Source organism: Oncorhynchus tshawytscha, linkage group LG14 (assembly GCF_018296145.1).
Source record: "Oncorhynchus tshawytscha isolate Ot180627B linkage group LG14, Otsh_v2.0, whole genome shotgun sequence".
In the NCBI taxonomy this organism is placed as follows: Eukaryota; Metazoa; Chordata; class Actinopteri; order Salmoniformes; family Salmonidae; genus Oncorhynchus; species Oncorhynchus tshawytscha.
Genome location: NC_056442.1, coordinates 27094670 through 27111758, shown reverse-complemented (window position 1 = coordinate 27111758; position 17089 = coordinate 27094670). Strand labels below are relative to the sequence as shown.

The 17089-nt window shown below is 41.7% G+C and overlaps 2 protein-coding genes across 2 annotated transcripts; both read left to right on the top strand.

Annotated features, from left to right (window-relative positions):
• Positions 1–737: 737 nt before the first annotated feature.
• Positions 738–2314, top strand: LOC112266904 (RING-box protein 2). The gene is made up of 3 exons (XM_024444817.2): positions 738–1004; positions 1420–1467; positions 1889–2314. The coding sequence occupies exons 1-3, from the start codon at positions 839–841 to the stop codon at positions 2005–2007; spliced, it is 333 nt and encodes a 110-aa protein (XP_024300585.1). The 5' UTR covers positions 738–838; the 3' UTR covers positions 2008–2314.
• A 3302-nt stretch (positions 2315–5616) lies between these two features.
• On the top strand, positions 5617–16056 carry LOC112266899 (rhodopsin kinase grk7a-like). The gene is made up of 4 exons (XM_024444810.1): positions 5617–6362; positions 9771–10208; positions 14450–14727; positions 14923–16056. Exons 1-4 carry the CDS (start codon positions 5784–5786, stop codon positions 15257–15259), a joined length of 1632 nt encoding a protein of 543 aa, XP_024300578.1. The 5' UTR covers positions 5617–5783; the 3' UTR covers positions 15260–16056.
• The last annotated feature ends 1033 nt before the right edge of the window (positions 16057–17089 follow it).

Here is a 17089-nt window from a genome sequence, read left to right as displayed (position 1 = left end):
GTACCAGCTCATGTGGGAGTAGAGGGGAATGAGGAGGAGAATGTTATTGCCAAGCAGGCTCTTAAACATCCTAATGTTGAGACGGAATTGTCCATCAGTAAAGTGTAAGCCGAGAGATTAATAAGAAGAGTGGTTAAAAATAAGTGGCAAGAGTTGTGGAACAGGGAGAGTAAAGGGAAGACACGTATAAGATCCAGGAAACGGTCCTCGGGCCGAGAGAGAAGGGAGGAAAGTGTCGTCACAAGGATGAGACTGGGACACACAAGGCTAAATAGTACATTGGAAGTGGTGGGGAAACATCCGACTGGTAGGTGTGATCATTGTCAGGAGGAGATGGAGAAAGTGGAACATGTTCTATTTCCATGCCAGAAATATGTGAGAGAAAGGGAGCGATTGTTATTAGATTTGAGGAGTAATGGGTTTGAAGAGCCAGAATTAAGTGAACTGCTGGGGAAATCTTCAGGCGATGTAGTATTTAATTGTGTATTTTGTTTCTTTAGGGAGACGAGATTATTGGGTAGGATTAGATTTTCACTGTCTCTAGTCCACACTCCAGTTCAGTTGATGGTAGTAATACACCATAAAGTTGGTTGCCAACCGCCATATAAAATCCCCAGAAGCAGAAGAAAAGAAGACGAGTTTTACCTTCATTCACAGTAGGCTACTTTTTAATCTTTGCCTCCGCCATCTGTTCGTTTGGTAGTACTGCAGATGTGTTAAAGCGCACGACCGCCCCCTGGTTTGTTTGCTCTGCTGATTAAAACATCCAAACACCACCGACGAGCTAGCTAGCTTCTTTCGTCCATTTTGCTTTGCTGTTAGCTAGTTTATTGTAGAGATGGAAGACGGTGAAGAGCCGGGTTTAGTTCACTCTCACAGCTCTACTTCTGGGTCAAAATCGAGCAGTGACAAGATGTTTTCTCTCAAGAAATGGAATGCTGTTGCAATGTGGAGCTGGGATGTGGAGTGCGATACATGCGCCATCTGTAGGGTCCAAGTTATGGGTAAGTTTGTTTGTTACACCCATAGCCAACTCTTGAGGAGCATTAAGCTAGCTAACAACAAGCTAAATACAATAGCTTAGTGGTCAGACAGTTATCTAAACTGATTAAGAGATGTCCATCATCATCATGGGCAGACAGACTGAGAACGCTTCCTATTTGGAGAGCTTAGTTTGTTAGCTCGTACCTAGCTAGCAAATAGACAACTAATGTTAGCTTGCTAATAAGCTAACACTAGGAGGTTAACGTTAGAATTCTGAAAACATGGCCCAAGTCATCGCCTGGTAGGACAGAATTGCTAGCCAGCTGTATCAGTCCATGTGTCACAAATCAGGAATGGTCAGCGACGGCTGTGCACCAGTTTAACGTTAAGTAGCTAGTTAGCAAGGTTTCCTTGATATGTACCATCTCTCCGCAGATGCATGCTTGCGGTGTCAGGCTGAAAATAAACAAGAGGACTGTGTCGGTAAGCCACTTTAAACGTCTTAGCCCAACATGTATATAACACCAAACAGTATAGTTTGGTGTTATCAGACCAGCGGGAGGTATGACCCTGTGTCTGCTCCAGTGTTGGGTGAAACCTGGACACTCATTTTTATAGATCCTGAACTTGACGAAAACTCCTACTGGTCTCACAGCAGATGTGCATGTGACAGATATACCTGGGTTCCTAGTCTGGTATATTGGGTTAAAATGTGATAAAGCCAGTGTATCTAAACCTTGGTAAAGCAGAATTTGTCCTGTGTATGCATTAGGATAAAACATATTGGTTGTGTGTGTACCAATATGCTTTACCATGTATTCTGCTCTTCTGCTGACATGCTGCATTTGAAAATACCATGTAGCACACCATTTCATAGTCTGCTTCTGTCTCCCCTCTTTCACAGTGGTATGGGGAGAGTGCAACCACTCTTTCCACAATTGCTGCATGTCTCTCTGGGTGAAGCAGAACAATCGCTGCCCACTGTGCCAGCAGGACTGGGTCGTACAGAGAATCGGCAAATGAAGTGCCTCTAACTTCCCCATCCTTCCACTGCAAGTTTGGACAGGAGACCGGACTGAATACTGCAACCTTCTATGTACATTGTGTGTGCATGCTGCTGTCATTCCTTCAATGCTAAGATATAGATTGAATGGGCAATATCCTGGTGAAGACGTCCTTGCCCTACTCTTCGATGGAAATGTCGGCAGGTGCAGGGCAATGCTGAAGAACTGAGGATAGTTTCTGCGCTTGGTGTCATGGTTAACTTTTTTGTGTCGTCCAAGATTTTTTTTGTGAGAGAAAAAAGTTTATTAAAATAAGTCTAAGCATAGCTTTGTTATTTCTTCCTTTAGCATTTTAATGTGATGGTTTATGGATATGGTTGGATCCCCTCAGAAGTCTGAACTCAGACCATGAGGGGTCTGCCTTCCTTGCTACCTGTAAGAGCACATTTCATACTTCACATTCTAATCAAGAGAATGATTACAGAATATCTATGATTGTCTCTGCACCATGTATAGGCTTTTGGGATTTGGATCCATGGTGCTGCAGGGACTGTGTTTAGTCAGAGAACTTCCCAGATTGCATAATTAGGGCATTATAATTGCATAATACATGCCAATTAGACAAGTCACACATGTATATAAGAATAGTCACATTCAAATGATGAAATAATCGTACATTCAACTTGAAATATTATATACTGCTTATATCATAACATGCATTTAATTTGAAACACATTAATGGTTTGGCAAAGGTTTTGATGGATATTTGCATGGCAATAGCCAAAGTTTGAAAACAATTTCCTTGCTCCTCTTGTCTATGGTTACAAGCAGCCCTGTATGTTGTGTAGGAATGTAACACCTAGTAGTTTCCATAGAAAATTAGACCTGTATCAATTCCCACTCTACAAACACACCTTTTCCTACAACTGAACATGTCATGCTCCTTCAGCAACTTAACATAGATAAACTGTTGGAAAATTAAATATACATGCCAACTCAGTCTCAATCAGCACAGCTACAGAAGCTGTTTTGGATACAAGGAGTTTCCATTTTACTGACACTTATCCAGAGCGACTTACCGTAAGTAGTGAGTGCATACATTTTTGTACTGGACCCCTGTGGGAATTGAACCCACAACCCCGGTGTTGCAAGTGCCATGCTCTACCAACTGAGTGCACAAAGATATGAAACAAGACCTGTGTTGCATAATAGCTGAGGTGATGTATATACAGTGCATGATGGAAAATAAAACCTGTTTCACTTTGATACTGTAAATGTACAGCGCCTTCGGAAAGTATCCAGACCCCTTGACTTTGTCACATTTTGTAATGTTACAGCCTTCTTCTAAAGTTGATTAAATTGTTTTTTTTCCCTCATCAATCTACACACAATACCCCATAATGACAAATCAAAAGCAGGTCTAGAAATGTTACTAATTAAGTAAAAATTGTAATTGGAAATATATTTACATAAGTATTCAGACCCTTTACTCAGTACTTTGTTGAAGCACATTTGGCAGCGATTACAGCATTGAGTCTTGGGTATGACGCAACAAGCTTGGCATAGGTGTATTTGGGGAGATTCTCCCAGTCTTCTATGCAGATCCTCAAGCATTGTCAGGTTGGATGGGGAGTGTCGCTGCACAGCTATTTTCAGGTCTCTCCAGAGATGTTCAATCGGGTTCAAGTTCGGGCTCTGGCTGGCCCACTCAAGGACATTCAGAGACTTGTCCCGAAGCCACTCCTGTGGTGTCTTGGCTGTGTGTTCAGGGCCGTTGTACTGTTGGAAGGTGAACCTTCGCCCCAGTCCGAGGTCCTGGAGCAGGTTTTCATTAAGAATCTCTGTACTTTTCTCCGTTCCTCTTTACCTCGATCCTGACTAGTCTTCTAGTCCCTGTCACTGAAAAACATCACATCATGATGCTGCTACCACCATGCTTCACCGTAGGGATGGTAGCAAGTTTCCTCCAGACGTGACGCTTGGCATTCAGGCCAAAGAGATCAATCTTGATTTCATCAGACTGAGGAGTGGCTTCTGTCTGGCCATCCTACCATAAAGGCCTGATTGGTTGAGTGCTGCAGAGGTGGTTGTCTTTCTGGAAGGTTCTCCCATCTCCACAGAGGAACTTTAGAGCTCTGTCAGAGTGAACATTGGGTTTTTGGTCACCTCTCTGACCAAGGCCCTTCTTCCCTGATTGCTCAGTTTGGCTGGGTGGCCAACTCTATGAAGAGTCTTGGTGGTTCCAAACTTCTTCCATTTAAGAATGATGGAGGCCACTATGTTCTTGGGAACCTTCAATGCTGTAGAAATGTATTGGTACCCTTCCCCAGATCTGTGCCTCGACACAATCCTGTCTCAGAGCTCTATGGACAATTCCTTCAACCTCATGGCTTTGTTTTTGCTCTGACATGCACTGTCAGGGACCTTATATAGACAGGTGTGTGACTTTTCATGTCCAATCAATTGAATTTACCACAGGGGGACTCCAATCGAGTTGTAGAAACATCTCAAGGGTGATCAATAGAAACAGGATGCACCTGAGCTCAATTTCGAGTTTCATAGCAAAGGGTCTGTTTTTAATTTATAAATCTTTTTGCAAACATTTCTAAAAAAAAAACTGTTTTTTGCTTTGTCATTATGGGGCATTGTGTATAGATTGTTTTTGTAATCCATTTTAGAATAAGGCTGTAACACAACAAAATGTGGAAAAAGTGGAGGGGTCTGAATACTTTCCGAAGGCGCTGTATATACAGCATAAAATAAAGTTATAATCCTGCCCGTCTTCTGCTCATCAGCCGAAGCACACCCCTTTTGACACAACAGAACTTTAAAAGGACCCAGCTTACCTGCATGTTTTATCAGACTTTGTTACTCCTCGTGGTTTTAGGCTACTATACTTGGCACTGATCTTGCCTATCGTGCTGTCTATGGGCTATGTTTAGGGCTCCCTAAATGCAGCTCTCTGTTGCTTATTTAGCTTTGCCCCCAATCCCAGGTCAGGACTGTAGCTCGGCGTAGCAACAATCTTTGTGGAAGTCAACCATGACTTCTGCCTAAATCCTGACCTGTGGCCTAACCTTTACTAGACATCTCGGAAAGCAGAATAGGAATATAATGAAAAATGCTTTTCTATTACAAGTCTAATAGAGTCTGTGTAAATGAATGTGTTCTCTTCTCATAACTGAATAGAAATAGCCTGTAGCTAAAGTGATTATTCTAGGGAGATCTTTCACTACTTCTTGACCAAATTGAATACACAGTAGCGTAGGCCTATGTCTGTTATTAAATCCATTCATCTCCTAAACCAGACATTGTCTTCACAAACTTAATTAATAGTCTCTCATCGCCTCAATGTGTAGCCTTTAACTCTTTGTTTACGTCTTTCGATCCATAATATTATGACAGCGAGGCCAGCAACCTCACTACAGTTATGCTGGCATTGTCCCCATCTAAGTTGGCAGCTCGCTAAATATAGACCGACAAAAGCTTCTTAAGTAAGAAACCACATAAGTTCCTTTCCGTGAGCAGCGCCCATGAATGAGCACACAAACACTTAAGAGAAAATTCCTTGTGCTTTTTAATTCTAGATGAAGCATTACGTGATTGAGTCAGAGAATGTCTTCTGGTGTGGTGCAGATTTCGGAGCTGCTCAGTCACACCAGGGACCTGGAGAGAATTGGACACACTACAGCGAAAGAACATATTCTTATCACCCCCTTCCAGCACCTTAGTAGCCTTAGCTCCCTGCTCAGCCACACAGTGTAGGAGGGACAACCCAACACAGCAGCAGCCAACATGTGTGACATGGGGGGATTGGATAATCTGGTGGCGAACACGGCCTACCTTAAGGGGGGCGACGAAAAGGAGATGAGGAAGAGGCGGCGCAGCCTGTCCCTTCCCAAGCCAGAACAGTGCGTGTCCATCCGCGCCACGGTTGGGAAAGAATTTGAGATGCTCTGCGAGAGGCAGCCCGTAGGGAAGAAGTTCTTCCGGAAGTTCCTCCTGGAGTCCAACCCGCAGTACGTGGCAGCTGCAGAGTTCCTGGACGAGCTAATCGACTGGGATCTGGCGGAAGGCGCTGGCAAAGATAAGTCGAGGACGAACATCATCAACAAGTTCTGCAAGGCTGACTCCAAGAGCTTCCTGTCCTACCTGACAGGAGAGGTAGCGGACAAGTGCAAGGCTTTTGAAGACGTGATGATGGGCAAGGTGACGGATGCCACACGGGAGTACCTGAAAGAAAAGCCCTTCACTGAGTACCAGACCAGCCCTAACTTTGACAAGTTCCTGCAGTGGAAAGAGTACGAGAAACAGAAAATCACTGATAAGTATTTTCATGAGTTCAGGACCCTTGGAAAGGGAGGCTTTGGAGAGGTAATCATCAAAAAGTTTACACCGCAGCTGCCTAACTGACAACAGTAGTGAAATATTACAGTTGTAAACTTGAACACTGTTTTAGCACTGTTTCTAAGGTTATGCAACAGTTACAGTGAGAATTGGAATGGTACAAATACTAATGATAAGGGATGATAAAGAAGTCCCTAAAAATGATAATTGTTTGTACCTCATCTAACTACATACTGCCCAGCTAACACATTTGGTTCCTTGGAAGTTGTGGAAATGTTATGTTTTTGTTTGCAATTGGTTCTGAGAACGAAGCCATAAGTTTCCTGACCGGTAAAACAATGGTTTTTTAAACGTTCTGAGAACAGAATTTAAATTTTCACCTCTTCGGAGAACGTACATTTTTAGGTTGCAGGGAGCTTCTGAGAATGTTTTACTATGGTTACATGAAAGTTTTCCTGGGAGGTTTTATTAACGTTCTGAGAACATGTTTCAATAATATTATTTATATTTTACCCCCTTTTTCTTCCCAGTTTCGTGATATCCAATTGCGTTCCAATTACGATCTTGTCTCATCGCTGCATCTCCCCAAAGGGCTCGGGAGAGGGGATGGTCCTTCGAAACATGACCCGCCAAACCACGCTTCTTAACACCCTTCCGCTTAACCCGGAAGCCAGCTGCACCAATGTGTCGGAGGAAACACTGTTCAACTGACGACCAAAGTCAGCCTGCAGGCGCCCGGCCCGCCACAAGTAGTCACGAGTGTGATGAGCCATGTACAGTCCCCCCGGCCAAACTCTCCCCTAACCTGGACGACGACGCTGGGCCAATTGTGCGCCGCCCTATGGGACTCCCGGTCACAGCCAATAACACTTTTAATAACACTGCTAGCTTAGTTTGGATGAACGTTTTTGGTCTCTAAGCACAGAGGGAAGCACATGGAAGGCATTAATCCTTAGGCATTAATCGTACAAACACGTTTATGTTTTATTGTGGCACGGCATCAATGAGATTCTTCTGTTCTCTGTCCATGGAATTAGTCTACTGTGCCACCAGGATAGAGCTAGCATGCCATGTTTTTTTTAAACTCATACAAAGCTGTTTAAATCTATTCAAAGATACCCCATTTCAAAGGAAACAAGCACTCATTAAGTTCAGGTGTGGACAATTAGTGGGCGTGGGTTTTTGTTGATGCTGAGAACGGAATGTATATGTTTTTAAATAACGTTCTTATAATGTTCCCTGAATGTTACTAAATTTATCTTGTGGTTTTTATAGAAAGTTTTCTTCACGTTCTTGGAACAATTTGAGAACTTGAATCCTGTAGGAAACGTTATGCTGTATTAAATCAAATCAAATCAAATCAAATTTTATTTGTCACATACACATGGTTAGCAGATGTTAATGCGAGTGTAGCGAAATGCTTGTGCTTCTAGTTCCGACAATGCAGTAATAACCAACAAGTAATCTAACTAACAATTCCAAAACTACTGTCTTATACACAGTGTAAGGGGATAAAGAAAATGTACATAAGGATATATGAATGAGTGATGGTACAGAGCAGCATAGGCAAGATACAGTAGATGGTATCGAGTACAGTATATACATATGAGATGAGTATGTAAAAAAGTGGCATAGTTAAAGTGGCTAGTGATACATGTATTACATAAGGATGCAGTCGATGATATAGAGTACAGTATATACGTATGCATATGAGATGAATAATGTAGGGTAAGTAACATTATATTAGGTAGTATTGTTTAAAGTGGCTAGTGATATATTTACATCATTTCCCATCAATTCCCATTATTAAAGTGGCTGGAGTTGAGTCAGTGTCAGTGTCAGTGTGTTGGCAGCAGCCACTCAATGTTAGTGGTGGCTGTTTAACAGTCTGATGGCCTTGAGATAGAAGCTGTTTTTCAGTCTCTCGGTCCCAGCTTTGATGCACCTGTACTGACCTCGCCTTCTGGATGATAGCGGGGTGAACAGGCAGTGGCTCGGGTGGTTGATGTCCTTGATGATCTTTATGGCCTTCCTGTAACATCATTACTGAAACTCCCACAGAAGAACATTGTTTCTTAATGTTCTCAGAACAATGTGAGAACATGACTTTAAATAGAACCATGATGAAACCTGTAGGAAACATTATGTTGAAGTACTAATATTCCCCCAGGAGAACGTTGTTTCTTAACGTTCTCTGAACTATTTGAGAAACTTCCCAATGTCAAACCAGTTGGAGAACGTGCTTAGAACATTACCAACATTTTAATTAAATGTTTCCATGTTTGAACTTTTAGGAAACATTCTGTTTAAAGCAATGAAATACCAAGAAAATATATTTTTTGTCAAGTTCCTTAAAGGTTGACTTTGGGCAAAAAATGCTAAAATGAACATCTTTAATCTGCATAACTGATCAATGCACCATCCTACCAGGTCATTTAAAGCTTAAAACAAAATGGATGAATAAGATATTTGGCTACAGAAATGCCATTTCTTTTTTTCTTTCTTTTTTAAAATTTGACCCCTTTTTCTCCCCAATTTCGTGGTATCCAATTGTTTTTGGTAGCTACTATCTTGTCTCATCGCTACAACTCCCGTACGGGCTCGGGAGAGACGAAGGTTGAAAGTCATGCATCCTCCGATACACAACCCAACCAAGCCGCACTGCTTGGTAACACAGCGCGCATCCAACCCGGAAGCCAGCCGCACCAATGTGTCGGAGGAAACACTGTGCACCTGGCAACCTTGGTTAGCGTGCACTGCGCCCGGCCCGCCAAAGGAGTCGCTGGTGCACGACAAGTCAATGATATCCCTACCGGCCAAGCCCCCCCGTATCTCGGACGACGCTAGGCCAATTGTGCGTCGCCCCACGGACATCCCGGTCGCGGCCGGTTGCGACAGAGCCTGGGCGCGAACCCAGGGTCTCTGGTGGCACAGCTGGCGCTACAGTACAGAGAAATGCCATTTCTTACCAATATCTACAACTTCCGTCCAAAAACAAATTCTGTGAAATGACCTCCACACACATTGGAGGAGTTCCTGGCAAGCTGAAGGGGCTAGCTTAGCTAACGAACTAGCTACAGCGGTCGCTTTGTGCAACAAAAAAAACTGAATGACACATCGACAAATCACCAAAGGCACATCCCAATTCTGCTTAAAAATGTTGAAAGGGCGGAATTGGATAATTTTTTGTGCCCATAGTCGACCATTAAATGTGCTGAGAATGTTCCAAAGCCAAGCATCAATCCTGCACCATTCCCATAAAGTTGTGGGAAGGTTGTATGCTAAATAGCCATAGGACAACCACACTCTCACCAAGCTCTAAGAAACATGTGGTTCTCTGAATGTTTTGTGCTAGCTGGGTTATGTGATAGCTTGGGGATCTTATCATACATTTCTCAGACGTATTAGTTTCAGTCCCTCTCTCTCTCTGCATAGGTGTGTGCCGTGCAGGTGAAGAACTCAGGCCAGATGTACGCCTGCAAAAAGCTATGCAAGAAGCGTCTGAAGCAGAAGAATGGTGAAGGCATGGCACTACTGGAGAAACAGATCCTGGAGAAGGTCAACAGCCTGTTCCTGGTGAACCTGTCCTATGCCTACGACACTAAGACCCACCTGTGTCTCGTCATGACCCTGATGAATGGCGGCGACCTCCGGTACCACATCTACAACATTGGCGAAAAAGGCCTAGAAATAGGCCGCATCAATTACTACATTGCACAGGTCACCACAGGAATCCTCCATCTGCACTCCATGGATATAGCATACAGAGACATGAAGCCAGAGAACGTGCTACTGGATAGCTTCGGCCAATGTCGACTCTCGGATCTGGGGTTGGCCGTGGAGCTCCCTGGCGAAAAGACCATCAATCAAAAGGTAAGGGCTCTGATAGGCTGAGATGAACTCGTCATCCTTGTTGTTTACTGACTGCACATTAACAACAATGACAGAATTTTTTTTTAGAGTAGGGTGAGATGACATGGTATTATTGATAAGTATTTATCCATGGTTAGGGATCTATCCATAACCAAGGTTTTACATTATTACCATCCCACTGGGCATAAACTTGTTGAATCAATGTTGTTTCAACATAATTTGTAAACTTGTAAATTGTGATGTGGAATCTATGTGGAAAATACATTAGATTTAGAAAAAAAAGTTATGTTATTTTGAGGGTGACATTTCAACCACGGGATTATGTCATCATGGTAACAAAATTTCAACATAGACAAACCATGTATAAAATATGTTGAATTTGTAGCTTTAAAACAACGTTAGATCTTCAACGCTATGTCCACTATCAGATAAAAAACATTAGGCTGGGCAGCACCTCCTACTGGAGACTTGATCTGTCTACACCTAGGCTTTGGTCTCACATCCAGGGTTTTAACCAAACCCAGCTATGATATTTGTCACTGACTTTTACCAATGTACTATCTTGGGAATGACAGACTGTACACTGCCCTTCCAGCATTATGTACAGTGGGGCAAAAAAGTATTTAGTCAGCCACTAATTGTGCAAGTTCTCCCACTTAAAAAGATGAGAGAGGCCTGTAATTTTCATCATAGGTACACTTCAACTATGATAGACAAAATGAGAAAAAAAATCCAGAAAAGCACATTGTAGGATTTTTAATGAATTTATTTGCAAATTATGGTGGAAAATAAGTATTTGGTCAATAACAAAAGTTTATCTCAATACTTTGTTATATAACCTTTGTTGGCAATGACAGAGGTCAAACGTTTTCTGTAAGTCTTCACAAGGTTTTCACACACTGTTGCTGGTATTTTGGCCCATTCCTCCATTCAGATATCCTCTAGAGCAGTGATGTTTTGGGGCTGTTGCTGGGCAACACGGACTTTCAACTCCCTCCAAAGATTTTCTATGGGGTTGAGATCTGGAGACTGGCTAGGCCACTCCAGGACCTTGAAATGCTTCTTACGAAGCCACTCCTTCGTTGCCCGGGCGGTGTGTTTGGGATCATTATCATGCTGAAAGACCCAGCCACATTTCATCTTCAATGCCCTTGCTGATGGAAGGAGGTTTTCACTCAAAATCTCACGATACATGGCCCAATTCATTCTTTCCTTTACACGGATCAGTCATCCTGGTCCCTTTGCAGAAAAACAGCCCCAAAGCATGATGTTTCCACCCCCATGCTTCACAGTAGGTATGGTGTTCTTTGGATGCAACTCAGCATTCTTTGTCCTCCAAACACGATGAGTTGAGTTTTTACCAAAAAGTAATATTTTGGTTTCATCTGACCATATGACATTCTCCCAATCTTCTTCTGGATCATCCAAATGCTCTCTAGTAAACTTCAGACATGCCTGGACATGTACGGGCTTAAGTAGGGGGACACGTCTGCAGGATTTGAGTCCCTGGCGGCGTAGTGTGTTACTGATGGTAGGCTTTGTTACTTTGGTCCCAGCTCTCTGCAGGTCATTCACTAGGTCCCCCCGTGTGGTTCTGGGATTTTTGCTCACCGTTCTTGTGATCATTTTGACCCCACGGGGTGAGATCTTGCGTGGAGCCCCGGATCGAGGGTGATTATCAGTGGTCTTGTATGTCCTCCATTTCCTAATAATTGCTCCCACAGTTGATTTCTTCAAACCAAGCTGCTTACCTATTGCAGATTCAGTCTTCCCAGCCTAGTGCAGGTCTACAATTTTGTTTCTGGTGTCCTTTGACAGCTCTTTGGTCTTGGCCATAGTTTGGAGTGTGACTGTTTGAGGTTGTGGACAGGTGTCTTTTATACTGATAACAAGTTCAAACAGGTGCCATTAATACAGGTAAGGAGGACAGAGGAGCCTCTTAAAGAAGAAGTTACAGGTCTGTGAAAGCCAGAAATCTTGCTTGTTTGTAGGTGACCAAATACTTATTTTCCACCATAATTCCACCATAATTTCCACTACAATGTGATTTTCTGGATTTTTTCTCTCTCATTTTGTCTGTCATAGTTGAAGTGTACCTATGATGAAAATTACAGGCCTCTCTCATCTTTTTAAGTGGGAGAACTTGCACAATTGGTGGCTGACTAAATACTTTTTTGCCCCACTGTATAAGATTCACTCTCAATTAGCAACCTCTGTACACACGCACACACGCGCACAAACACACACACACTCAATTAGCAACCTCCGTATTAAGAAAGCTCAACTTAAAAACTAGATAGATTCACTGTTGTTATTGAAGTCATTCCAAAGGGTTTAGGTTTAACAAAGCAAATTAAATGTGACCATACTTTATTACTCATATCACGAATGATGCTATTTAAGCCTATATAGCATTAGCAAAGTCATCAACAGCCGTTGTTTCAATTCAACTCAGAATTCAACTAATAGACAACACAATAGGCCTAGGGTTTCAGGCTCTGGTTGATTTCAAATTGTATGTTATTTAGTGATATTGAATTGTGCTTTGTTGTCAACATAACCAAATATCACAATTTGAAGGAGATGTATCTTCTGCTTGGATAATTCCATTTTTGCCACTGACTTAGTCTGGCTGTAATTCCAGTTTGACAAATTAATAATTTACACGTTGGATTCTCAAACAAAAATCTAAGTTAAAGAATAGGACTAAATCAAATCACACTTTATTTAAAGTGCATTTCAAGTTTGATTTGATTTAGTCCTATTCTTTATCTTTGGTTGTTGGTTGAGATGGAGACGTGAATCCATTAATTTGTAGACAAACTGGAATTAAACTATCCAATAAGAAGATAAATCTCTGAAATATAACAAATAGCCTATTAACTTGTCAACATGTTAACAAATAATATGTAGAATTCATGTTTCCAACTCAACCCAAAATAAAAGTGAAAGAACTGGATTAAGCCAGTGGCTCAGATGGAACTATCCAAGCAGGAACTACCCTTTAAATGTTGATATTTGGTTGCATTGTCAACCAAACACAATTCATAATGACTTTTGTAATACAGTAAATAGCCTAATGTTAAGGCTTTCTTACAAGTTAATCAACCTCACAATGAATAACATATCCATGGCCACCTTTTGAGATGACTGTATCTGTACATCTCTTCTGATGTAATCAGACAACTACCTCTTTCCCAACTGTATTTAATTTTAATTAATTAATTTATTTTGCTCCTTTGCACCCCATTATTTTTATTTCTACTTTGCACATTCTTCCATTGCAAAACTACCATTCCAGTGTTTTACTTGCTATATTGTATTTACTTTGCCACCATGGCCTTTTTTGCCTTTACCTCCCTTCTCACCTCATTTGCTCACATTGTATATAGACTTGTTTATACTGTATTATTGACTGTATGTTTGTTTTACTCCATGTGTAATTCTGTGTCGTTGTATCTGTCGAACTGCTTTGCTTTATCTTGGCCAGGTCGCAATTGTAAATGAGAACTTGTTCTCAACTTGCCTACCTGGTTAAATAAAGGTTAAATAAATAAATAAATAAAAATATAGTCTACGTGTTCAAGATATCATGGAATTGATCTCTCGCACCATGTACTTTTGTTATCTCTACTGCAATCCCGGTCATTTGGTTCTGCTTTTAGATTAAGCACAGTGATCACACATGAATCTGTTGTGTAAAACAAAACTAAATATCTGACATTGTATTCCCATTTGAACTTTGCTGTGCTTTTAAATGGTTGAAAGGTACAGTGACATTTGGGTGTCAACTAAAACCAAAATTCAAACATTGTTTTTTCATGAGGGGGGGGGGGCCTCAGGTCAGGACATGGCCAGGATAGAGGGCTTACTGGAGGCTAGTGCAGGGGAAACCTGGTGCAGGCATGTGGTGCTGATGTTACGAAAGAGCTTTGGTAGAATTCAGGGATATAAAGTCCCTGATAAGGGGCATGGTGAGCATAAGGGTAGATTTGCATATGTAAGGCTTGAATCAATTAATCAATCAATCAAAAGTTGTGCTATGCCACTGATTAGCTCAACTATGCGAAGTATTGTGCTATAGTCCACAGTTGATATAACACTGAACATTTTGTTGCTATGGTATGGAACCCTAGAACTAGGCCTAAGCAAACCCTCACTTCTCTTTCTCTGTTTCCTTCTCTGTCATCACATCTCCCTCCTCTCCCCTCCTCTCCTCCCCCTGTCTTCCCTCTCCTCAGGCTGGCACAAGTGGCTACATGGCCCCAGAGATCCTGAAGAAAGAGCCTTACCGGATGTCAGTTGACTGGTGGGCCCTGGGCTGCAGTATCTACGAGATGGTAGCAGCTCGCCTGCCCTTCAAGGACTATAAGGAGAAGGTGCAGAAGGAGGAGGTGGCACGGCGCACCCTCGAGGATGAATGCAAGTACGAGCACAAGAACTTTGACAAGGGCACCAAGGCCATCATCGACCTCTTCCTCAAGAAGAAAATTGACGAGCGTCTGGGATGCAGGACCAAGTAAGAATTGACCGCAGTTTCTGCCCAGAGATATTCCTGAGTACATGGGCGAACCAGGAACAACTCTAGGGCCCTCTAGAGGTTTTTCTGGTCAGGTCACATGTTCAGGAAAAACACCTGGTTCTAGGTATCAGGTCAGGTGGACTTGGGGGGGAATGTATATTTCTCTGACTTCAGTGTGTTTCTCTCATCCAGGAACGAAGACCCAAGGAAGCACGAGTGGTTCAAGAGCATTAACTTCCTTCGACTGGAGGCGGGGCTGATCGACCCACCCTGGGTTCCCAAGCCCAACGTGGTCTACGCCAAAGACACGGGGGACATCAAAGACTTCTCAGAGATCAAGGGCATTGTGTTTGATGACAAAGATGACAAATTCTTCAAGGAATTCAACACGGGGGCAGTGCCCATTGCTTGGCAACAGGAAATGATTGACAGCGGACTTTTTGACGAGCTGAACGACCCCAACAGGAAAGAGTCGGCCCCTGGATATGACGACGAGGAGAAGAAATCTAAATCCTGCACACTTTTATAAAAGCTCCTCTATACTATAGTTGGGACTTTTGTAATTTTCAAAGCTATCTCATTAAGAACATTGTGACGATAATCATATCCACAAAAAAAGGTGTGAAGTGGCAGTAAAATCCAGGGTCAGGTCAAGGAATGTATTTCCAACATTTCACACCTTTTTTTGTGGATAAGATTCTTCCTGCTCTCCTACATTGTAATGATCATGATAAACCACAGCACTTACGATGATATCAGCAATCGATAAGGAGCTATAGGTCATTTTGCCTGTATCATTGAGCAGAGTCCGTGTCTGTGGTATAATCAACAGCAAAGAGCTAGACCAGAGCCAGAATGGGAACTGTGCTTTACAGGCACTGGCATAGTTGCAGTAGCAGGCTTCTACCACAAGGTGTCCTCAGATATCTAGATATGTGGATATTCACAAAACCTTCTTCTCTGTATTGACCTGCGTGTAACATCTTGCCTTTTTAAAATGCATATGGTAAGATCACCTGTTCATTTTTTTGTGTTGTGGTTTTATTGGATTGCAAATGCTTTGACTCTTAAAGCCTTAGAGAGCATTAACTCTCACTCCTTCACAAGTCTATCCCAATCACCAACAAACTCCCAAACCATATTTGAACAAATGTATAAATAAATATAAAATGGATGTCACTGTGTTCAGTCTCATAAGCTATTTTTAATAGTATTATGTAGGGTTTATTTCAAGTGCACTATAACAATGTATATGCTATCTTATTTTCACCCATTAGTTACATTTAAAGGCCCAATGCAGATGTTTATATATCAATATCAAATTATTTCTGGGTAACACCTGTAATAGTATTACATTAAAATTGACAAAAATAGCATTTTAGCAAATTACTATTTCTCAAGTTGTCTGGGAGGGGTCTGAGTGGGGAGGGGAAAACTGAAAATTAGCTGTCATTGGCAGAGAGGTTTGGAACTCTCTTTGTTATTGGTGAATTCATTCCTTTATCGCCTGGTGATGTCACCGGGAAAGCCAAAACTCCTGCCTTTGCAAACCTGCTAATTAGGTCCTGTGTCGATTGTATTTTCAACAAGCAACTATCAGGAAATAACACTGATCAAATTGTGTTAGTTTCATCAGCTGTTGTACAATATGACACAAAATACAGGAAAAACATCATTTTGACTGCACTGGGCCTTTAAGAATGTGTGCGCATCATAATGCACCTTACTAATTAAGTATGTTAATAGAATTAAGAAACCGAGATGATCATTGAGGATTTCAGTGTCTGTATGGACAGTTTATTATAGTCTGTGTAGGAGTTGAATGGATCTCAGAAGAATGTTAAATCAAAAGCTGGTCCTGTTTTGTGCTTGTGTCTTTGTAACGTTGAGCTTCTCGAAGTGACATTTGATTTGTAATTTTAAAGTGTACATTTTTAAGGGATTGGGGATGCTTGTGGTATGTGTATGCTGAATGGAAAGGTGATATATGCAATAGGAAATTGTAGAAAATCAAAGAAATAATGAATGCTTTTTATATATTTATTTGAGAATGTTTTTTTATTTCCCTGTATAATCTGTGTAAAATCAGTTTAAATTTAACCTCAAGTGCCCCTTTTCTCTGCCTGAATTTCTCCCACTTGATTTGAGAGCCAGTATGTTTAATGTCACAGTCTTTTGCCCTAGCGAATTCACCTCCAACCGCCTCAATACTCACAATACAGATATCATCTACCATAAACTAATTACATCTATCTTCCCCCATTCAACACTCAGATCAGATGTCCAGCAGTTTATGTTTACATAACATATTACTGCCAGGGCTCCATTTTTAATCTGATAAATATCATTTACTAATGGA

What these genes read in the sequence shown, in the direction of transcription:
- LOC112266899 (XM_024444810.1), top strand. Translation starts at nt 5,784, where the DNA reads ATGTGTGACATGGGGGGATTGGATAATCTGGTGGCGAACACGGCCTAC. An exon ending in AAAAGACCATCAATCAAAAG is followed by an intron (nt 10,209 to 14,449) that starts GTAAGGGCTCTG and finishes CCCTCTCCTCAG; the next exon opens with GCTGGCACAAGTGGCTACAT. An exon ending in CGTCTGGGATGCAGGACCAA is followed by an intron (nt 14,728 to 14,922) that starts GTAAGAATTGAC and finishes TCTCTCATCCAG; the next exon opens with GAACGAAGACCCAAGGAAGC.
- LOC112266904 (XM_024444817.2), top strand. Translation starts at nt 839, where the DNA reads ATGGAAGACGGTGAAGAGCCGGGTTTAGTTCACTCTCACAGCTCTACT. An exon ending in CTGTAGGGTCCAAGTTATGG is followed by an intron (nt 1,005 to 1,419) that starts GTAAGTTTGTTT and finishes ATCTCTCCGCAG; the next exon opens with ATGCATGCTTGCGGTGTCAG. An exon ending in TAAACAAGAGGACTGTGTCG is followed by an intron (nt 1,468 to 1,888) that starts GTAAGCCACTTT and finishes CCTCTTTCACAG; the next exon opens with TGGTATGGGGAGAGTGCAAC.